The sequence below is a fragment of the Populus alba genome, chromosome 2, assembly GCF_005239225.2.
Source record: "Populus alba chromosome 2, ASM523922v2, whole genome shotgun sequence".
Taxonomy (NCBI): domain Eukaryota; kingdom Viridiplantae; phylum Streptophyta; class Magnoliopsida; order Malpighiales; family Salicaceae; genus Populus; species Populus alba.
The window spans coordinates 15534323-15557641 of NC_133285.1; the positions used below are offsets into that span (position 1 = coordinate 15534323).

A 23319-nucleotide genomic window follows, 5' to 3' on the forward strand; every position below is an offset into this window, starting at 1 on the left:
TCCACACAGCAACTTTCTTCAATGCAATGCAATGCAGGGGAAAGGAATAAGAATTATATTTTTTATAGTGTTTTTTTGGTTTAGAAATGTATTAAAATAATATTTTTTATTTTTAAAAAATGATTTTTGATATTAATATGTTTTGATTTAAAAATATTTAAAAATTTTTTTTTTAAAATCAAATAAAAGGAGATTTAATCCATGCCGAATGCACTAGAACTTGGTAGTGATTTTAAAAAGAAACATTATTTTATTTTTCTGTGAGTTGGGCTAGGGCAAGGGAAATTAAAATTGAAGGTGACAGTGGGCCCGAGAAGCCCAGCCCGCTGGATAAAAAGACAAAAGGAGGTGATCGATCGCATACACCAGCGGTGCATCATGTTGGAGCTGCCTCTTCAACACTCTGCCATCCTAGGGTTTCTACTGCTTCTGCTGGTAAGCTAATCACCGCCTTCATTTTCATCCTTTTTTTTGAAAAAAAATAAGAAACTATTTACTTAGACCTTTTCCGTGTGGTTACCGAGAAAAGAAAGAGGGAATTTTCTAGATTAGAAAATTAGCTAGAATGTAACCATAGGTTATTTCACTGTGTTTCAATATATATATATATATATATATATATATATATATATATATATATATTGGCTTAAGAAATATATTGTTTAGCCTTTGCTTTTAAAATGAAAGCTGAGTATAGGAGGGATTGTTCTATACCAAGTATTGTGTTTCTTTTGCTTCTTTTTTCTTTTTTTTCTGCTGAAAGGCTGAATTTTATAAATTATTTATCCAAAATAATTTTGTAAATGGAGTGATTTTATTTTGGTTTCATCTGTATGTAGTTGATGGATGGATGGTTGGATAGATTTGTCTAAATTTGAAGAGTACAATGGACAGCACTTCTAAGCAAGCATTTGATTTGGACGAAACCGAAAGTTGTTTTGTTGTTGAAAACTATGATGAAAATGAGTTTGTGGACGATGAACTTTCAGAAAATATTGAATTATGTTTGGACGAGGTTGACAAGATTATAGAACAGTCTAGTGGAACTTTAGGCTCAATAAATGATGCTATGGAACCCTGCACTGGCATGGAGTTCAAGTCAAGAGATGATGCACGAGAATTTTATATTGCTTATGGACGGCGTGCAGGATTTACAGTGCGTATCCATCATAACCGGCGTTCTCGAATAAATAATATGGTCATTGGTCAGGATTTTGTTTGTTCGAAAGAAGGATTTCGTGAAAAGAAATATGTATACAGGAAAGATAGAGTTCTTCCTCCACCACCTGTAACCCGAGAAGGCTGTCAAGCAATGTTAAGACTTGCTTTAAAAGATGGGATTACATGGGTTGTTACCAAATTCATTGCAGAGCACAATCATGAATTGATGTCTCCTAGTAAAGTACCATGGCGAGGATCTGCAAAAAGTTTGGTCAGTGAGGTATGTTTTCTCTAAAGGCACTTTCCATACAGCATTCTTCTGCCTTCCTTTGCCTGTGACACCAAACCACCATATCTCCAGTTTTTCTTAACCTCAATGTTTGCTTGAATATATTCTGTATTCAACCACAGTCTTGAAGACACACCCCTTAGCTAGAACCTAACTAGCTCTGTCATTGCAATTGCAAAGACCTCATAAGATGTTTAGAGTTTAGACTATAGCGTAAAGCTGTATACAACATTTATATGATTGAACTATTTGTTGTAATTTGTCTCAAGCAATTCGATTTAGTGCTATAGTCCTAAAATTATGTGCTTCAGTGGTGATTAAGCTCATAAAGTTGATGCCCAGTCTTTCAGCAGACTAACTTGGAGTAGTCTCAGCTTGGTGTTTGGGCTTTTTAGGCACAGTCAATCAGGGGGTCATGTGTTTGATAAGAACTGGATGTTGTGGTGGATGCATACTGTTGTGGTAACTGTTATGTAAATACCTAGGTTAGAAGATGAATTTTGAACAAAGATTGGTGAACATTCATCGTTCTCTGTTTATCATAAACCTTCAGTGCTAGGAAGATGATTATGGCGCAAGCATATGAACCACTGAAGGCAAATATTATCCTGCTTATATAACATTTTTCTCTAGCGTATTTGATTTGTTTCCTATTTAAAAGATATTTTGTTTCCCAGGATGAAAAGGATCGAAGAATACGAGAACTGACTATTGAGCTAAACAATGAGAAGCAACGATGTAAACGTAGGTGTGCCGCTTACCAGGAACAATTACGCATGGTGTTGTCATATGTTGAGGAACATACTATTCATTTGTCAAATAAAGTTCAGGATATTGTTAACAATGTGAAAGAACTTGAAAATGATATGGAGGATTCGGATTGCAAATATGTCTAGAATAAACAGTTTGCTCATTCTTTTCCTTGTTGCTTTTTTACTAGTACTTCTACTCAAATTTAACTTGGATCATTAAGAATACCATGCACTTTGATTTTCACCCTTGGCAAACCACTCAACCGAGTAGATTTCAGTTTTGAGAGAGTAGTTGTGTTTGGAGACAGATATAAGGACGGAATGGTCTGTTCCTCATATTAATTGAATCGTTACATTGCATTTTTTTTTCCTTTTGATAATTGACAGTTCCTCTGTGTGGACTGCCATTCCTAGAATATCCAAGGCTATCCACTGGTCCATGCAACTAACAGGCGAAGACTCCCTCTGGTACGGTAGCTAGCTCAATTTTTTTATATAGCAGGACAACAGAATCACTGAATCCATCATGATGTGCAAGTGTAGGTAACTCTGCAAGCCAGACGAGAGTGTTGACAGTTCTGACCAATGCTTCTTGGCTACAAGGTTTGACATACCGGAGAAGATGCCATGGTGGTGATGGATGCTTTTGGATGCCGGAAAAGAATTTCAGTTACACAGGTAATAATTGTGAGAATACTGGAAGATCAGTAAATGCTTCGGAGTAAAAACATCTTGAAATCTGTTTCAATCCAACAGCAGGAAATGTTTAAGAGCAAACATTAGCTCGAAATTGCTGGACTTGAGCCTGGTATTTCTATTATTTATAAGCTGAACTTTACGTTTAAGGCCAGCCAGAAAAACCAACTCGGTGACAATCCTGAACCAGAGCAGGTCTTTCTGAAGTTTGAAATTCTTCTTCCACTCAAATCAGAAAAGCTACAGCACAATGTTCACACAAATTTCTAAACCAGAAAGAAAAAAATGACAACCATCAAATATTGCTAGGTTACATTACAATCTATTCATTTGAAGTACATTTTAAATTACTTTTTTATTTGAAAAGCCATTAAATTGATTTTTTTGGTTGTTTTTGGATGATTTTCATGTGTTTTTATTTAAAAAAAATCTGAAAAAAATATTAATTTAATGTATTTTTAATTAAAAAATATTTTTTGAAAAACACTATAAACTATAATACTAAAAACATGAATTTTTCATGTATGAACTAGAACTAATAATTCTTATTTTCTTTTATTGTATCTCTCTTCTTTTATTTAGTGTGTTTCTTTTATTTAGTGTGTTTGAAAGTGTGGTTAAATTATGTATCTGAAAAATTTTGAATTTTTTTTGTTTTAAATTATTTATTTTTTGTTTTTGAATTATTTTGATGTGTTGATGTTAAAAATAAATTTTAAAAAGGAAAAAATATATATATTATTTTAATGTATTTTCGAATAAAAACACTTTAAAATATAATTTTTATCGTACTTTCAAATAGATCTTAATTAAATATTAATAATTGTGAGAAAGCATAGTGAATTTATCATTTGAAATGATAACCATTAGAAAAATTAGTCATCTTTTTTTTTTTTTTTTCTATAAAAGAGAAAAAACTATGGGAAACATGTGATGAACATGAAATGAACTATAATTTTATCAGTATTTTCTTATAATTTTTATGGTGGCTAAAAGCTTATTTTAATAATGATTTAGACCCTAAAAGATTGTTTAAACTTTTTCGAGCCCAGGCTCATGGCTTGGTGCCCGTGGGCTCGAGTATATTGCTTGATCCTAGACGCTAGGAACATGACTAGCACCTAGGCTTAAGCACCAAGCCCGAACCTGCACTTGTTTGGAGCTTGTGGGTTCAAGCCTTGCATCTAAGCTTAAGGCACGCTTGCCCCTGTTACCTATGGCCCAGACATCATATTTAGACCTAAATACCAGGCTCACACCTAGCATTTCTCGAGTCCAGGCCATGCCCATATCACATTACATATTTTGGTGTTTTTTGGGCCTTGTTTTATAGTCTGGACCCAACACCTAACCCCTTGAAATTTTTTATCTGCATCTCTATCTGTTAAAGAGTCTTTCATAGCCTTCCATATTCTCATTTCATTAATATATATATATATATATATATATATATATTCCTATGTCAAAAATATTTGTCTCTCATTAATGCATATATAAATAATATTTGTCTTCTCATTAGTACTATAAGGATGAAAACTCCACTTCTCTCTTTCAAGTAAGAAAACAAAGTTTATAAAGTATAAATGATAATGGATTCATAATTTGTATTTTTAAACAAGAAAAAACAATCTTGTTATTAAAAATTACTGTTTTTTTTTACATATTGATTTTTTTTTCCTTTAAAAATAAGTCTTCAAATTTACCAAATAAAACATTTTTCAAATTGCGTGGTTTCTACATGAAGACCTGATGCAATGACAATGGATATTCATAAAAACACAGTTTCATAATCATTCATTAAAGCCTTGGAAAATAAAATGAAAAGGGAAAACAACCTTCTTTATATATGGAGAGAGTGGCCCTAGCTGGTGACATAATCTCTGCTGGTGATTGGGAATAGTTCTTCCCTCGATCTGTACATGATTATTGTGCTCTCTTCATGGATACCTAGCACCTTCCCTCTAGTCTATCGCGCCATGCATTGAAGGCAGATCACAAGAGCTTGCTCTAAACAGACTGTTTTGGTAGCCATCTGAATATTATTACAACTCCCATATTTCTTACTTCTTTCTTAATTTAAGAACAAACACATGAAAAAAAAAGGGAACAGAATTATCCTTGCAGTATTGTTCATCTATAGCAAGAATTCTTGCTGGTTCTCTTCTCTAGGGTTCAATTTAAAAAAAAATAATAAATAAAATTCTACTGATTCTATCATGAAATTGAACCTATATGTTCAATCATATTGGAGAGGTGAATATAATCTTATTCTGTAAAAAAAATTAATAATTTAACATCAACAAAGGAAAGAACATCACATAAAAACAAACAAAAATAAAAAGGGTATACATACTCCATACGGAAAACCCATGGAAGAGACACATACAGTGTTTATTCTTTCAAATAAAATCATACAAGAGGTAACAGTTGTCTCCTGCAAAAGGGTCTCCTATATAATAATAATGATGATGATAATAACACACTCTATGAACATTAAAATCAACTTGAACCTAGGGCAGCAAATCCACCACCTTTCATCATTTGCTTGAACTCCCTGAAGTTAACCATGCCATCTCCATCCACATCCACCTTTTTTATCATTCTCTTGCAATCCTCCAAGGTTCTTCCTTGTTTGAGCCCCAAGGATGACAAAACCGACTTCAACTCCTCCACTGTGATAAAACCATCTCCATTTTGATCGAACACGTTGAATGCTTCTCTCATGTCCTCCTCCTCGTCCCTCTCGTCCATTATCGTTTGATACAATGCCCCAAACTCTTCAATGTCCACGTAACCATCTCCATTGACATCTATCTTCTCGATCATTTGGATCAGATCCTTATCGGGTATGTAGATACCCAAGTTTTTTAGCGAGTCACTCAGTTCCTTCTTTGTGATCTGCCCATCTCCATTCTTATCAAACATTTGAAATACCCGACGTAGCTCTGCCGGATCCATTTTTTCTCGATACAGACACCTAAAACCTTGAGCAACAACAGATGGGAAATCCCTTTTGTTTTCCAATCCTAGCTAGCTAGCTAGCTAGCTGGAAAGCTGCTTCAAAGAAAAATCAAGAGGAGAGAAAAAAGAAAAAAGACAGGACTAAAACAGAGGTGATGAGATCTTAAGCAATTGGTGTAGGGTTCATAAATTAAACAAAGGAAAATTTAACGTTTGAGAAATTAAGGAGACAAACAGAAACGTAGAGTAGTTACATAGGATGAATGAGAAAGCAGGAGGGGTCTAAAAAACAGGAGAAACTCTCCTCTACCATCGTTGGATCATTGCTTGTTTGTTAAGTTCGAGCTATTTTTGCTGCTTTCTATGATTTTGTTTATAGAAGTTGTTGATTAATTCTAAATAGCAAAGTTGTGTGGTGGCATTACTATTATTGGGGTAGACCTGGTTTCTTGTCTTAGGTTATTAATAGTGTAATAAACCTAGTCTGTTGTCTTAGGTTATTAATAGTGTAATAAAATTGAGGTTAGGTAATAGCTAGCTTGTTTCTAGAGGTTAGGTGATAGTAAGCTTGTTTTTAGACTATATTTAGCAGGTATTTTCAAGTTTAATAATAGTTATTTTAAAAAAAATTATTTTTGGTGTTATTATATTTAAATAATTCATATATATATATATATATATATATATATATATATATATATATATATTAATTTTAAACAAATATTTTTTTTTTTCAAAATTTAACCGCCCTCTATTTAAAAGAAAAACTAATTATTGAGCAAAAAAACCCTTGAAAAACCAATTAAACTAAGAAAATTAAAGAGAAATAAAAAAAAATGAATTGTGAAAAAAACTGATTAAATTGATTAGAATTTTTTAAACAATTTATTTTTTTCAAAATTTAACCACCCTCTATTTAAAACCAATTAGCCAAGAAACTGAAAAAACTAATTAAATCAAGAAGACCAGAAAATAAATAATAAAAAAAAACAGAACTGTGAAAAAAACTGATTAAACCTATTAGAATTTTTAAAAAACCAACTAGTTTGGTTCAGTTTCAGTTTTATAAACCTGAAACTGAAAAAAGCAAACCAACAGAAGTCAAATCAAAAAAAAAATTAAAAAACAATTGAGCCTAAACCGAAAAAAAACTGAGTCAAGCTAAAAAAATCAAGCTCAACTAAAAAAAACCTAGCCAAACCAAAACTAGTCGGTTTAAACTAATTTTTATTTTAAAATAACAGAAATCGGTCAGAATTTAAACTAATTTTAATTATTTAAAAAAAAAACTATTTTGATAATTTTTTTTAAAAAAAAAAAAAACTGATTTCACTTACACCTAATCAATAGCTTGGCAGCGCGATTCGTGAGTGTAGTTGTACCTGCATTTTTCAAGTAAAAATCATCATTTTATTTGACAGCATGGGTGCACCCGCAGCACTCGCCCTAATATATAAGGTACTTTTCTTAGTTTAAGACGGTTGACAGTTTTAGGTTATGTTTTGTTGGGGTTAAAAATTTAAGATTCTAGAAGAAGTTGTGGAGGTGTAAGAAATTGGTTAAAGAATAAAGTATCGAGTATGTTTGGTAGATATTAAAAAGTGTGTGTGTGTGTGTCTATATATAACTTAATAAATTTTAAATCAATGTTGAAATTAAATATAATAAAAATATATATAAAATGCTGACATATAGATATAGCAATGAGTGTCTATGGATGAAGTTTTTATTATATACATAAGCTTATTCATTATCTTTTTTGTAAAAAAAAAAATAGATATTAGTGTTTCATCTATTGAGTTTCAGATAATTATCTGGATAGAATATTATTTAATATTTAATATAATATATATATATATACACACACACATATTATATTAATATTGGAGTATTTATATACTATATTAAATTTAAAAATATAAATGTTTTACAAATATATTTATATGGTACTAATATATACATTGTAGGTAGGATTTAGATTAAATTTTAAATTGTATTTGAAAATATTATATTTTATTCAATAATATAATTGTTAAAAAAAAATTACAGATTCAAATTGTTTCGAATAGATAATATTAACTTTGGGTTAAATTGTCATTGTATATATCACAACTGATAGAGACTGTCATTAGAGTTACTGACGTAGAAAGCATAAGCTATGAGGAAAACAATGTCCATTGGGAAATTACTTAAGCTTATATATATATATATATAACACCTTCAAGGCCTGCTATTTTATGCCAAAGCTTGAAAAAAACATATCTTTTTTGTTATAAGCATAGTTTTTTTAAATAAAAACTTATCATGATTTTAATAGTAAGTTTCAATCAATGAAACAAAAAAACCATGTCTCAAAAATTAATTTGATAAAATTATAAAAATAAAATAAAATAAATAATTAAAAGTAGATATTTTATTTTTATTGAATATTCATGTGTAATTTTTTTTAATATGCATATTAAGTTCGTATATAATTATTAATATTATCATAATAAACTCATTTAAAAATCATGATATAAGCATATAATGTTTTTTAAATATCATCTCAATACTTCTATTTGATGGGTCCAAGGAATCAAGTCTAGGTGTACATGGGTTTTAAGAAACAACCTATGAGCGCACAAGTTTGCAAGATAATAGCGATATGATGTTGAGCCTAGAAGCCCAGACCCTTGGGTTTTTTTTTAAATAATCAGATATATTATCTATTAAAACATAAAAAAAATCAAGATTCGAGTTTGAGATATCCAAAACCTAAATTTTAATCCATCTTCACCTAAACATTCCAAAAAAAGCATAATAAAAACCTTAATAATCCTATTTTCACCATCAAAACACCCTTTATTCAATTTAAAAATAAAAAACTAAATCAAATAATAAAAAAATTATGGTCCCTGCTATATATATTTTTTTAACATGGTTAAAGAAAAGAATCACCTTAATCGAGCTATCCATGTTCAAAACAAATTCATTAATATAAAAAAAATCTTTTTAAGTCCTTTAGCAAATTAGATGAGTTTTATACTAAAACATAAAAAAATTAGGATTCGAGTTTGAGATATCCAAAACCTAAATTTTAATCATTCTTCACCTAAACAATCTAAAAAAAGCATAATAAAAACCTTAATAATTCTATTTTCATCTGGAAACACCATTTATTCAGTTTAAAAATAAAAAAATTAAATCAAATAATAAAAAATTAATGGACCCTGATACATTTTTCTAAGTCCTTTAGCAAATTAGACCATGATATATTGCGGCCGATTCATAAACAATATAAGAATCACCTTTATCGAGCTATTCATTAATATCAAAATTGGTCTTTTTAAGTCCTTTAGCAAATTAGACAAGTTTTATGAGTTTAGGCATGAAAACAAAAGTATTCATCTGAATAATTTTTTTCTATAGTATTTAAAGGATAAAAAAAATATCACCAAAGTGCAAAATTATATCCGAAAAAAACCTTTAGCCATAATTAAAAACACAAACTAATTTTGAATTCCATCTTGACAATACTTTATAATTATGCTTTTTACATGGCAAACACGGTTAGGCGCATAGATAAACACATGGCGCGCGAGGGCGAGTAATAGGCTCTCACTCTAAGTATCAACTAAAATGATAAAATGTTCCATCAAATTAATGATTATGTTTTACCCAAACAAAAACAAAAGAAAAGCTCTCTTATATATTTAAGAATCTTATGCAAAGTTCATTCTATGTATGTGCATGATGCCATTGTTTTATATATGTGTGTGATTTTATAGGCCTATTAAATATTGTGGTAGCGATAACGATAGCAGTTTAAAGTGTTTTTGTTTAAAAATTCATTAAAATAATTTTTTTTTATTTTAAAAAAATTATTTTTAATTTAGCATGTTAAACGATCTGAAAACATAAAAAAATTATTTTAAATAAAAATAATTAATTTGTTTAGAAACACGATACAACACAACATACATCTACATTCTGCACAATTATAAGTAAATCCAATTAAAGCATATTCTCCTAATATAGTTTTGGTAGCCCCGTGTCATGATTTTAGTGTTTTTCTTCTTCTTCTTTTTATGTCTATTATTTTCCTCTCAAATCTAGAATTTAAATTTATCTTTAAAAAAAATATTTGAGTTTCATATTTTTTTTTAAAAATTTTATTTAAAATTGCATCTAAATCAAATAGCATTGTTGGAATCATATTACAAACATCCTAGTTGTACAAATAATAAACAATAAAACTTTAAGAATTAAGAATTCATGATTGATAATAATCAAATATTAATTAATTTAAAGTACTTCAACAAATAAATATCCTTCTTGTTTTAATTTAAGCATAATTAATTTTATTATTAATATGCATGCTAGGTTTTTTTTTATTTTTTATTTATTGCAAGTTTGAATATATGCTTAGTATAGATGCTAGTATTTTATTATTATTTTTTGTGTTGAAAGCATATTTACCATTAGTTTTGCTTTTATATACTTATATATTTTATATATTTAAACTTGTATGAACTCTAGGCTTTCACTTACAAAACATTCTTATGTTTAGCAATGGCAAAACACGTACTGCTCATACAACTTATTGCAAAAACCAACCAACTCCTCCTCGATAAACACTACTCCAATCCATAATGAAAACACTTACTGTCCATAAGTAAAACACTAATTTTTTTAGTTTTTGTTATAATGACCTCCACACAAGAGGACGTTCTTCCTACACATGCCTAAAACATTCTTAATTACCTTTCTTTTCTGGGTAATAAAATTAAGATTTCCAGGAAGTATACTGGCAATTTATGGTTGTTGGACATCCCAAACTGATTCTCACAAAACGATCAACCTTTCCAAAATCAACACGCAAGTTCATCCAATTTGTACTGCCATAACTTGAATTGGCAACTGGGATTTACCATTGTATCTTCACCAACTTAAAAATACAGGCAACCTAGGAACCTGCAACAGCACAAGCAAGCAAGATGAAAACTTCCTAGACTGGATTGTGCCAAGTGACTTTGGTGCTCGCCCGAGGTAAGCCTTAATAAGGAGATGATCCCACAAATTTGAAATTTACAATTTTTCTTTTACCCTCAACTGCATAGGAAATATGCTCATGATTAAACACATCCAGTGTTCATGAGAAAACCCGGCATGTGCATGCTTGAAGTTATTTGATGTGAATTCCCATGACTTACAACTCCATGTTGTCTAGGACTTCTTTGGCAGCAGATGCCATAGCATAAAAAACGTTGGCCCATCTTCAAAGAAGTGCACACAACCAGAATTTCCAATGCTAACTAAGAATTATGATATGTCAAACTTTTTATGAATCTTGAACTTCTCAATTAATCTCAAAACACCACTTAAAGTTAGAATCTCAAGTAATTCCATAACCCTTTCAATGGATAAAAATCATAAAAAATTCTAAAATTTACTTTAGTTGATTAAGATCACAAACTTTAGAAGAAGCAATCAGGTCTTAAGAAATAATTCAATACATACTAGTTTCTCGTTGAAAAGTTTGGTCATTTAACTCAGTGTGGAGCACTTCTCTTGAACAAAACCTACTTTACCTTCATTTGCAGACTATACTAACAGACACCTCATAATCCAACACTACAAGAAAAAGTCTCACTCCAAAGTAGGAATTTCTATCAAGTTGCTCTTTAAAGATATAAAAAACTCAAGAGTCCCAAGCTCTGCAACTGTATAAGATGGAACCTGATTAGAAAACCATTTCCAGAGCTTCTATGGCATTTCTAAACCAAAATGTCATTTCAAGATTTAAGGTTATTGTAAAAGAAACCTGATTAAACAGACACACAGGGCCCTTCAATAAATCAACTTGCAACCAATATGCTAAATGAACAAAGTTGAACCAATTTATAATCCAGATGACAGGTGATTCTAAATTTTCCTACCTCTCTCTATTTCAAGGTAACTCGGTAAGTTTGTAAACCCAACCAGCGTATCAATGCCTAAAACTTACAAATGAGTTTTCTCATATCCGCAACAACAAATAACATTCACCAGATATCCTTTACTATCGAGCAGTTTCTTAGCAATCAAAAGAAAACACAAGCCTTAACTGAATCAGAACAGCAGAAATAAATTCAAAGGATGCCCAACTGAAGGGAAATATTGCAAATATCCAACTGAATCAAAACAAGAATTCATTTCAATTGTGCGCATTATTCAACATTTAATCCCAAACAAGCTGTCTGGCCCCACTAAATTAGCATTATTCATCATTTAATCCCAAACAAACAAGCTGTGAAGCCCCGCTAAATCAGCATTATTCTGATTATGGAATATCCCAAGGCTTAGGCTCAGGGACGGCAACAACCATACCTTGGAGATCCTTGGTAAGCACAACCTGACAACCCAACCTTGAATGCTTGTTCAAAACCCTAGCTCTCGAATTCCTCTTCAGCACATATTCCTCGTCATAAGATCTCGGGGGCAGCTTCTCGAGCCACTCCTGGGCGATGTTGACCTCGCACTCGGCGGAGCAAGCATCGATCTCCTCCAGGCGATGCGAGGCTGGGTCGATTAGGCCGTTATTTGTTAGGGCTTTGAGGAGAGTATGACCTGAAAGACCCACGATCTCTCGCTTCTGGCCGTCCGGATCGATCGCAGAGAGCTTCACGATTCTATCGGCGACTTTGGCGGCGGCGGTGGTGGTGGCGGAGGAGCGGGTGAGGATGGATTTGGTGAAGGGAGAGAGAGAAGGAATGCGGTTGATTTGAGAGGAGAGTCTGTGTAGAGATGATGTTGCCATTTCTCTGTACTCTTCTTCTCCTTTAAAAAGTGAGTATACTGTATTTATTATATTGGAGACTCTCCAAACAGTCTCTATGCCTTTCGGCTTTCACCACAGTGAACTGCACGGTTGGTTTTTTCGATGCGGATCAAGTCACCAGTCACCTTCCTCGTGCCTTTTGTCTAACCTTACGAGTTAACTCGTTAAATCATCCACCTTGATACCCATTTGACTCATTCAAAACCATAATAAAACTTGATTTAACTTTTTTTAAAAATAAAAATAAAAATATAATTATTTTAACTTAATAATTTTGAAATAAATATTGTTTAAAATTAATATTAGTCATTAATCAATTTAATCTATAATCGGAGCCTGGGATTAAGTTAAGTCATGAGCTAAATTAAATTTTATAGTGATGTTTTTTATTATACTATTTTTTTTTTATCTTTTTTATATTGCAAAAGAAACTTATATTGCCTATTATTAATTAAGTATCAAACCTTTTAATTTTAGCAATTTTACCGGAAACACAATGAGTATCATAAAATGTTACCAATGAGTATCATACAATCTATTTACTGTTAGTGATTGTTAAATATTTTATGTAATTTGCACATATTTTTTAAACGTCTTTTTTAAAATGTTAAGATAAAGAGAGAGAGAAAATTATACTATGAAGTATTATCATTTTAGTTTATCGGCTTGTGTTTTATCATGAGTTGGGTTAATTTTAAAAAAAAATTTTAAAAAAAACTATTAAGAGTATGAAATTTTTTTTAAAAGTGTTATTAAACTTGATTAAATGGATTAATTTTGAAACCTCTCGACTCAATTTTTTATCTAATTCAAGTTTTTAATTAAATCATATGAGAGCTAGCTCGACTTTAAATCGATTGATTTCATATGTTTAAATACAACTTTGATGATGATTGATAAAAACATGAGTTAATTTTTAAAAAAACTTCTAATTGATAATTTTTTTAAAAAAATATTGAGATAATAACATATTGGATCAACCTCGCACCTCCACGACCTGGGTTATAAACTCTATTGGTTTAATAACTTTTTTATAATTTTTTTATTTAATTATATGATAAAAATAGATATTCGTAAAATTAATCACCAGCCTACAAATAGACATTTATTTGAGACAATTATCCCTAGAAAGCAAACAAAAATCAATAATGCAGTCTATTTCTCAACCAATTCGATATTAAATAATGAAATAAAAAATGAATAAATTAAAAAAATTAAAAGATAAAAAAAAAACATATCCTATCGATGAGTAAACTCATCAAACCTGTAAATCGGATAAGCCGAGCTAGTACATCAAACCATTGAACTGAGTTATGAACTTTATTGGGATTATAATTTTATTTTACTTTTCAAATTTAACTATATGATAACAGAAATAGATGATTGCAAAATCAAATACCAACTCAATAACGAGATTTTTTTTAGATCACGATGATCTCATAAAAAGCGAAACAAAACTAATTATGAAACTGAATTTCTAATTAATCCAATATCTAAGGATAGAAAAAAACACTCATTAAAAAAGTTAAACTTGTCAAACCTATAAACCAAGCTAACTAGTCAAACTTGTAAATAGGTCCATGGATCTTATAAATCTTAATAACATAACCTCTTTTTTTTTTCTGAAACTATTTTTTTTAACTATATGAGAAAAAAATAGACGATAAAAAAAATCAGGTTCAATTAAAAAAAAAAAAGACACCCCACGAAAACTCGTAAACTAGGGAAACCCGAGTTATTCTGGCAAACTCACAAACCATGCTAACCTTATAGAAAAGTAAAATAAAAAGAAATAAATTATAAAGTCAAATTTTCAATCATCTCAATATTAAAAGATGAAATCGATAAAAAAAAAATTTAAAAAAATCATAAAAAAAAATTCAAAAACATAAAGAAAAAAAAAGAAAGAAAAACATTGTGAATTATTTTTTTTTCACAGTGCAATATGCGTGGATGACAATGTTTTGCTCACACCTTGTAATTTTTGTTATCTTATAAAGTTTAATAACATAGCTTTTCTCCAAAACTATTTTTTAACTATATGAGAAAAAAAAACTATAAAAAAAGTCAAGTTCAATTAAAAAAAAAGACAACCCACCAAACTCGTAAACTGAGGCAACCTAGGTTAACTTCGTAAACTCGTAAACCACGCTAATCTTATATAAAAGAAAAATAAAAAGAAGTAAATTATAAAACTAAATTCTCAACAATATCAATTTTAAAAGATGAGATCGATAAAAATAGATTTGAAAAAAATCATAAAAAAAAATTAAGAAAAAGAAAAAGGAAACAAAAACATTGTGGATTGTGCAATCTACAGTGAAATGAGTGTTGGGTGAATAGTGGTTTCCCTCACTTTCTTTAATTTATGTTACTTCATAAAGTTTAATAACACGGTTTTTCTTGAAAACTATTTTTTTAACAATATGAAAAAAATAGACTATAAAAAGCTAAATTTAATTAAAAAAAAACCATCACATCCATAAATTGGGGTAACCTAGGTTACCTTGACAATCCCGCAAACCATGCTAACTTCATGAAAAGATAAAAAAAATAAAAAATTACAAAGCTAAATTCTTAACTATCTCAATAGTAAAAAAAAAAATTCGACAAAAAAAATATTAAAAACAAATCATAACAAAAAAAAAAAGTGTGCAAAAGTTTTTTCAATAGTGTAATTATTGTCTTACCCCTTGGTCATTCTCTCTTTTACCTTTGCTTCGTGTGTAGGATTTTCAAAGGACATGAATGCCTTTGGGGAATTGATTGGGGTTATTTTAGTAATTGTGTTTGTATATTCACAATAAAATAATGAATTTAACCCTAAAATAAAATAATTCAATACTTTCTACACAGGTTATTTTGTATTTTCATGTTTGGTCAAACAACAGAATTATGTCATTACCCATGCCATTCCAATTTTCTAGCCTTGCATTTAGGGGCTTTATCGTAATTTTTTCATGGTAAAAATCATAAAAAAAATTAAAAAAAAAAAAAAAGAAGCAAAACACCGTGGATTATGAAATCCACAATGCAATAGGTGTTGGGTGAACAATAATTTCCCTCGCATCCTTTAATGTTTATTATTTTATAAAATTTAATAACATTGGTTTTCTCTAAAATTATTTGTTTTAATAATATGAGGAAAAAAATAAACTATAAAAAAGCCAAGTTCAATTAAAAAACACTCATCACATCCATAAACTAAGATAATCTGGGTTACCTCGACAAACTCGCAAACCATACTAATCTCATAAAAAGAAAAGAAAAAAAATTACAAAGATAATTTTTCAACCATTTCAATATTAAAAAATAAAATTGACAAAAATAATTTTGAAAAAAATCATAAAAAAAAAATCAAGTGTAAAAAAAATATAAAAAAAATACTATAGCAATCCATAAAAATAAAAAAAGTTAATAGTGCTTTCCCCATTTCATTTAGCTTTTCTTATAATTATATTTAGGTACATAATATTTATTTACTTAAGTGTTATTGTATTGTTGCATGTTTTCATCAATGTTTTTCCTTGAATAAAAATTCATAACCCAATTTTGTAAGAAAGACACGTTATTCTCCTTTATTTTATTATATATAAAAACCAATAGCGATTATATTTAATAATATATTATAAACTATTTTTAACTAAAATTTAAGATTTCATATTTTGCTAAAAGATAATATGTTTCAAACTAGAGCGGTTTGATTTGTTCAATATTCGCCTTCTTCAATTCAATAATTGAGTTTTAGTTTTGATTTAGTTGTTTCTTTTTTAATTTATGTTTGAAAAATAAATTAAAATTAAAAATATCAACTCCATAAAAATTAAAAAAAAAAAAAAAACAGAACCCAAATATTTTGGCTTTAAGCCAAGCCCAACAAACTAAAATTAGATATGAGCAAAAAAATTAAAAAATCAATTAAATTGAGAAAACTAAAAAAAAAATAACAAAAAAATCCTAATTAAAATGATTAAATTTTTTTTAAAAAACCGACTGGTTTAATTCAGTTTCGGTTTTATAAGTCTAAAACCAAAAAAACCAAACCGAACCAACCCCAAACCGAAAAAAAAGGAAAAAAATAGAGCCAAACCTAAAAAACCCGAGTCAAACTGGTTTGAATTAGTTTTTTTCATAAAAACCGAATCGAAATCGATCGGTTTGAACCAGTTTTAGTTTTTTTATATAAAAAATTTGTTTGAATTATTTTTTTTTGATAAAAATTAAATCAAATAAAAAATGATTATCCCTAACTAAAATTGAAGTGAAGAAACCGATTGGATGACCATCCACCTTGACGTAAGAATCCATGTCGCACGTATCTTGTGGCCATGTTGTTATCTCAATGCTCGATAATATTCACTTCCAAGCAACACATTTGGCCACGTTATTTCCATGGAACTAGCACTGTACTTATGACTGTCCTATTAAAAATAGATTTTATTTGAAAAAAATATTAAATTAATATTATTTTTAAATGTTTTATGATTTCGATGTTATGATGTTAAAAAATAGAAGAAACAATCTGGAAAAAAAAAAATTCAAGTGAAAAAAATATTTTTAAAAAGCATATTGCGCCCTATATCATACCATTTAAACCATCATTTTTATATTTTTCTAAAGTATATTATGGCAAACATTATACATTAAATATTTTCCAACTTACTAAGGAAAAAATTGAAATTGCAAGGGTTTCATTGGTTTTATACCAAAAAAAAAAAGTATATTCTGAAAAATCTTATGGCTAAAAGTAATAATCGATTACCATAGGTAATATGAAATATGTACTCAGTTAGTATATGGTCCACATATCTATAAAAGATTAAGGTCAGCATAAGCCGGGTTCAAAAAATCATTAAGAGTGATATAAGGGATTGGTGGGTTTTCAATACATGATTTTGGAATTGAAAGATTTATGAGACAAGAAAAAAGAGCTATGATCATGTTAAATAGTTATTATTAATGAGTTTTTTCATGAATTTAACAAGGTGATAAATTCAAATTTAATGGCCCCAAAAACCCTTCAAAAACCTTAATTCTTTTTCTAAAAGAGATTCAAAAACATCCCTATAGGCTCAAGCTGCTACACCTGAGCTCAGCTTTTATAAAGGTGCATAGACTCAAGAATGATAGCCCACCACCTGAGCTCAGCTTTTACAAAGGTGCATATCCCCGTGCGCTTAGGCTACCATGCCCGAGCCTAACATGCTTGGATCATAGCATCTCTTTTAGATTTATTTTTCATTTTTAATAGGCTTGGGCAAGGCATTCCCTTAAGAGTTTTTTTTGAACCCCATTTGAATCCCTCAATATATTTTTTGAGTAGAATACAATTCAAAATATCATAAGAATAAAATTACATTTTAACATCTTCCTTCTACAAAATAACAAATTTCATAGGTTATAAATATATTATAAATCTTTCAAATTCAAGGTTCATAATCTTTTCATTCTTAACACTTTTAGCATAATATTTTTAGAGTCTATCTCTCTAAATTATCATTGTACTTTTTCTTTCTATAAAGTAACTGACTTAAACACTTGAAAGTCTCCATATCCATTAAATGAGACCTTTTGCAAGTACAAGTTACTAGTCACCTTAATTTACAAGACACCACTAACAACCAATCACTTAAACTTTTCATATTAAGTCATTAGATACTTTACATAGGAAGAAAGAATCAAATTGATTGAACTAAAATATTAACTAACTACCTAACTCATTAGTCTTATTTCTAACCATCTTAGATTTTGATTCTTATCAATTGGCACTGTTTGTGAAGAATTGATAAAAAAACCATTAGTTTCTAAAGTTTATTTTAAACATTTTCATGTAATTTCATGACACACAATCAAGACATGCTTGGGTAAAGATGCAAGACAAATCTACATGTTACCATAAATATTTTTACCCAACCGAACCTTTAACAACTCACCAGTCAAATGCAACTCCTTATTTGGGATATATTGGCAACCCAAGGGCAAAATTAGACATTGTCATCCTAACAAGTCCTGACACACTCAACAACACACAACGCCTTAGCGTCACGACCACCAGCTGCACCAGGCACCTATAAACGATTACACTATTCAGAGTAGACTAAACATAATGACATTCTTGAGAGTCTCAAGTGAAACTCAATTTAACTTTTCTTTTTAAAAATAAAATATCATCATTTTAACATAATGATTTTGAAATATAGATTAACCCGAGTCAACTCGGATTAATTCACATAACCTATGATCCGAGCCTTGAGTCGGGTCATGGATTGAGTTAAGTTTTATAGTTATGTTTTTTTTTTTTTAATCTTTTTTATCTTGCAAAGGAAACTTATATTGCCTATTAATAATTATCAAACCTTTTAATTTTACCAATTTTACCAAAAACACAATGAGTATCATACAATGTTACCCCTTAATCTATTTACTGTTAGTGATTGTTAAATATTTTATGTAATTTGCACATGTTTGTTAAGCGTTTTTTTTTTTTTTTTTAAATGTTAAGATAAACTCTAATTTACCATAACAAGTAATTTTAATGTTAAATCACTGTAAATTAATAAAAGTTAATGAGGTGGAGGAGGAGAAAAGAGAAGGAAAACTTTACCATAACACTTGTGCACTTTACGCCACTCCCTCCTTTTATACAAGACAGTACAATCATTTTAGTTTAAATTATATTTAGGTACATAATATTTATTTATTTATATTATACATCAAAATAATTAAAAATATTTAAAAAATATCAATTTAGTATTTTTTTCAAATCAAATATATTTCAATAACTTGAGTATTATCGATCTGTAGGGCCCAGCAATATACATTTCTACAAACAAACGAAGTTGTTGAAGCAAAACATGATACGTTTGTCGAACCAACATGATAAGAATACAATTATTCATGGAGACATGCTTAGGAATAAATCCTCTACCATTAATAGTAACGAAATTATTGTTTATTATTACATTTGAAGACAAAATCATAATCATACTTCATGCCCAAACATCTCCATCCTTCACATGTAGTGTCTCGCCCTTCCTTTCTCTATTGATAGATTACTTTTAACTTGATCAAGTCAAAGGTTAAATTATTATTATTATTATTATTAAAATAAATTATCAACTTTAAATCCCTATAAACATATCATACAAGGACTAAATTAAAAAAAAATCAATAAACAAAGAAAAAAAAGGGTCAAAATAAAAAATATTATAGATTACTATTATAATACACAATACTAATCAGTGTGTGAGGAAACAATATTTTCTCCTTACCTTGTAGTTTTATACTTAATAAAACCTTGTTTATCTTACAAGTTAATCCATGGTCATTGAGTTTGATGTGGACAAAAAACTATATTTTTTAAATAATATAAAACAATGTTATTATATTGAAAAAATAAATTGAATTCTCTTATGAAACCAAGATTTTAAAAAAATATATGCTATAAATATTTTTTTTCACCGCTTGTTAAATCATGTTCTCTACAAGCATTTATGGATGGTAATTTAATCTAAAATAGATGCATGCCAACCCAATCCAAATAATCAAGTATTTTTGGTTAATTGTCTTGATAGGCAATGGACAGGGCATGATTATTGTCAAACTCAACCCCAAACTTACCCGAAATATATATTTATATTATAAAAATATATTTGTAAAACATTTAGATTTGTTTTAATATAATATGATATATACATATTTCAATATTAATATAAAACATATATGTATAATATTTATAATTTTTTCATTTAATATATATATATATATATATATATATTTCAAATCTAGATATTATTTTTTTAATATGATATTAGTATTTTTAGCTTTAAATTAATTAATTGTTTGGTGTTTGCGGATTATTTTGATGTGTTGATGTCAAAAATAAATTTTTAAAAATAAAAAAAAATATTTTAATATATTTTCAAGTAAAAAGCATTTTGAAAAATAATCTCCACCACATTTCTAAATAAACCTTAAACATCCACTCCTCGATCCATGTGCCAAACGACGTTCCAATGACACATGGCAATTTTCTATTGGTAGAGGAGAACAAATAGGAAACTAGTTTATCATGTAAATCTACAAGTCCTTTTATGTCGATGCTTAAAATCTAGTCCGGTTTAGACTCGGTTAACCTACAATCTAAATCTATTCGGGCTAAAATAAATAAATAAATAAAATTTAATTGACTAGGTCAAAAACATAAATTAACTCAATTAATCCAAACTTTATTTAGTAAAAACACAACTTTTAATTTGTTAGCTTTTTAATGAAATTTTTTTTATAAAAACAATATGTCTTTAATTTTTTAATTTTTTTTTCAAGTTAACCTGGCAATAGTGCTCCCTTGTGTCAATTTCTAGATTAAATTTTACAACTAACTATGTTATAACCCAGAACTTGGGTTGGAATGATTGTATGTTGAGTCCTGTAAGGCCGTGTTTATTTTTACAATGACATTGTATTTTTTTTAAAAAAATATATATATATTTTAAATTAATTTTTATATTGTTAAATTATTTTAATATGTTAATATTAAAAATAAATTTTAAAAATAAAAAAATATTATTTTAATATAATAATAATAATAAAAAAACAATTACTTTCAATATACCAAACAGTACCTAATCAATGCCAATAATTGATCATCCTCCTAATCATTGCTGTATGCAAGCTGGCACCGCTGTCTTGTTCTTCTCCTCCTACTACTTCTCCAAGCTCCTCCATTCCTCCACCATTCTCTCTCAAAAACAAATCCTTAAACCCTAACCCTGATTCACATTCCCCAAACTGTAAATAACCATTAAATTAAGTCCATGCTCTAACCACAGGAAGAAAAATAAAATGCTTCGTTTAATTTGTTGCCTTTCATTTCTTGTAATATCAATGACAACCGTCTATTCCGATCAGGAAAAATCGATATACGATGTCTTAAAAGCGCACGGGCTCCCCATAGGGTTGCTACCGAAGGGAGTGAAGGAATTCAAGATCGATGAAACGGGGCGTTTCGAGGTACACTTGGATCAGGCTTGCAATGCGAAGTTTGAGAGTGAATTGCATTACGATATGAATGTTACGGGCAGTTTGAGTTACGGGCAGATCGGAGCTTTATCGGGGATTTCGTCGCAGGAATTGTTTCTGTGGTTTCCTGTTAAAGGGATTCGAGTTGATGTGCCGAGTTCAGGTCTTATTTATTTCGATGTTGGTGTTGTTTTTAAGCAATTTTCACTTTCCTTGTTTGAGATGCCCAGAGATTGTGTTGCTGTTCGTAATGGGGAAATTGTAGCTCTTCGGCATCGGAAGTTTATTGCTGATACTGTTGCCAAGGTTTAGTTTCATTGCTTTTAATTGTTATTAATTTGATTTTCTAAGATTAGCTGAGTTGATTTGGTTACGATAAGATTTAATCAATTCTTTTTGGTTTTGAGCTTCATTTTTTCATGGAAATTCAGCAAAGTTGAACGGAATAGTGTGGATTACAAATTCATTTTTTCTTGATTTGATGTGATGTTTTTGACAATTTTGTGTTTTTTGGTCTGATGTTTTGTAATTATCATGCAGAGTCAACCTGGGAAGTTAAGATATGAACTTGATCAGGAGAATTTTGGGAGGGATTTCCTGTAGCGTGCGGATAAGGTTACTTGTGGGCTATCCATTTCATCTTGTAAATTTCATCAGCAGAGAATCTGTTTAGCAGGTCTAATGCTTCCATCCAGTGTGTTTGCTTGGGTTCTTTTATTATGGAGAGTAGTGGAGAGCCAGCTCTTGTGGCATGGACGCTGTTTGGATTTGATTGAGTCGAAAGGGGAAATTTGAGGAGGCAGCGGTATGATGAAAATTGGCGTCCTGCCTACAGAAGATAAGGGAGACAGGTGTACTTCGGTTGAGGTGATTTCAGGTGATACATTCGATATAAGTTCAATTTATATGTTAATTTGTTGTACTATGAATACAAAATATGTGTGCTATCCATATCGGGTCACTTTTTGTGGTGTAAGTTTCTTAGATTGATGAGAGATATATGTATTAAAGTTCGGGAATAAAAGGCTTCTAGCTTCATTATACGTTTCCATTTACAATTGTTATGGAGTTTTTACTACTTCACAGTTCTTCTCAGCCTGGTTTTTTTAAATTTCTCTCTGTATTTTCTTGGGATTCCATCCTACAGTCTTGCCTTTAGCTGATGGTTAATCCATTAAGTAATTGGTAATCTCCATTTTCTTTAACTGGCTTGTATTCATGTTGTTATGCTCAGGTGTAAATCTCGAGAGTCTCTACTGTCAAAGAATTTGAGCTGAGGATTTGACTCCATTATTTATGAAAATAGAATCCTGCAACAAGATATATCTTCCCTACTCCTAGGCTTTTTTCAGGGTTTGGGTGGTTGGCTAGGCAAAATGAGTTGAGCTTTTAGTTTTTCAGGTTTTAGAATTTGGTTCAGGAATTATGAATTTATGATATTCAACTGTACTATATTTCCATGCACCGCTAAGTCTAGCTAGACTTATATGACAGGTAAAGTCTCAGATGTAACTTCTTTACTTACTCATCCTCCATGACCCTTTACCTACCTGTTCCCTGATAATCTGTCCTTCCCTCATCATGAAAGGGCTGACCTCTGACGTGATTACAAACTGTTAACCTATCTCCTGTTCAGAAAC

The 23319-nt window shown here is 29.7% G+C and overlaps 4 protein-coding genes across 10 annotated transcripts; 2 read left to right on the forward strand and 2 right to left on the reverse strand.

Annotated features, from left to right (window-relative positions):
• Window positions 1-176: 176 nt before the first annotated feature.
• Window positions 177-3047, forward strand: LOC118050051 (protein FAR1-RELATED SEQUENCE 5). Of its 6 annotated transcripts, none has more exons than XM_035060275.2 (5): window positions 179-435; window positions 840-1441; window positions 2128-2194; window positions 2590-2670; window positions 2746-3047. In XM_035060275.2, exons 2-4 carry the CDS (start codon window positions 887-889, stop codon window positions 2649-2651), a joined length of 684 nt encoding a protein of 227 aa, XP_034916166.1. In that variant the 5' UTR covers window positions 179-435; window positions 840-886; the 3' UTR covers window positions 2652-2670; window positions 2746-3047. The 6 variants fall into 6 exon arrangements, 5 of the variants coding, with proteins under 5 accessions (XP_034916162.1, XP_034916166.1, XP_034916165.1 ...); XM_035060277.2 differs by having other exon boundaries at window positions 180-435; window positions 2617-2670; XM_035060271.2 differs by lacking the exon at window positions 2590-2670 and having other exon boundaries at window positions 177-435.
• Window positions 3048-5397: 2350 nt separating this feature from the next.
• LOC118050059 (calmodulin-like protein 3) lies at window positions 5398-5887 on the reverse strand. Its single transcript, XM_035060286.1, has one exon. It carries the CDS (start codon window positions 5854-5856, stop codon window positions 5398-5400), a length of 459 nt encoding a protein of 152 aa, XP_034916177.1. The 5' UTR covers window positions 5857-5887.
• Window positions 5888-11964: 6077 nt separating this feature from the next.
• Window positions 11965-12732, reverse strand: LOC118050058 (uncharacterized). The gene has a single exon (XM_035060285.2). The coding sequence runs from the start codon at window positions 12635-12637 to the stop codon at window positions 12161-12163; it is 477 nt and encodes a 158-aa protein (XP_034916176.1). The 5' UTR covers window positions 12638-12732; the 3' UTR covers window positions 11965-12160.
• Window positions 12733-21317: 8585 nt separating this feature from the next.
• Window positions 21318-23191, forward strand: LOC118050049 (uncharacterized protein At5g01610). Of its 2 annotated transcripts, XR_004687798.2 has the most exons (3): window positions 21318-21985; window positions 22220-22556; window positions 22914-23191. XR_004687798.2 is itself a non-coding variant. In XM_035060268.2 (2 exons), exons 1-2 carry the CDS (start codon window positions 21503-21505, stop codon window positions 22280-22282), a joined length of 546 nt encoding a protein of 181 aa, XP_034916159.1. In that variant the 5' UTR covers window positions 21318-21502; the 3' UTR covers window positions 22283-22757. The 2 variants fall into 2 exon arrangements, 1 of the variants encoding a protein (XP_034916159.1); XM_035060268.2 differs by lacking the exon at window positions 22914-23191 and having other exon boundaries at window positions 22220-22757.
• Window positions 23192-23319: the final 128 nt, after the last annotated feature.

Coding starts and splice junctions, on each gene's coding strand:
- LOC118050051 (XM_035060271.2), top strand. CDS start 887: ATGGACAGCACTTCTAAGCAAGCATTTGATTTGGACGAAACCGAAAGT. Junction 1,442..2,127: donor CAAAAAGTTTGGTCAGTGAG/GTATGTTTTCTC, acceptor TTTGTTTCCCAG/GATGAAAAGGATCGAAGAAT. Junction 2,195..2,745: donor TGAGAAGCAACGATGTAAAC/GTAGGTGTGCCG, acceptor GTGCAAGTGTAG/GTAACTCTGCAAGCCAGACG.
- LOC118050059 (XM_035060286.1), bottom strand. CDS start 5,856: ATGGATCCGGCAGAGCTACGTCGGGTATTTCAAATGTTTGATAAGAAT.
- LOC118050058 (XM_035060285.2), bottom strand. CDS start 12,637: ATGGCAACATCATCTCTACACAGACTCTCCTCTCAAATCAACCGCATT.
- LOC118050049 (XM_035060268.2), top strand. CDS start 21,503: ATGCTTCGTTTAATTTGTTGCCTTTCATTTCTTGTAATATCAATGACA. Junction 21,986..22,219: donor TTGCTGATACTGTTGCCAAG/GTTTAGTTTCAT, acceptor ATTATCATGCAG/AGTCAACCTGGGAAGTTAAG.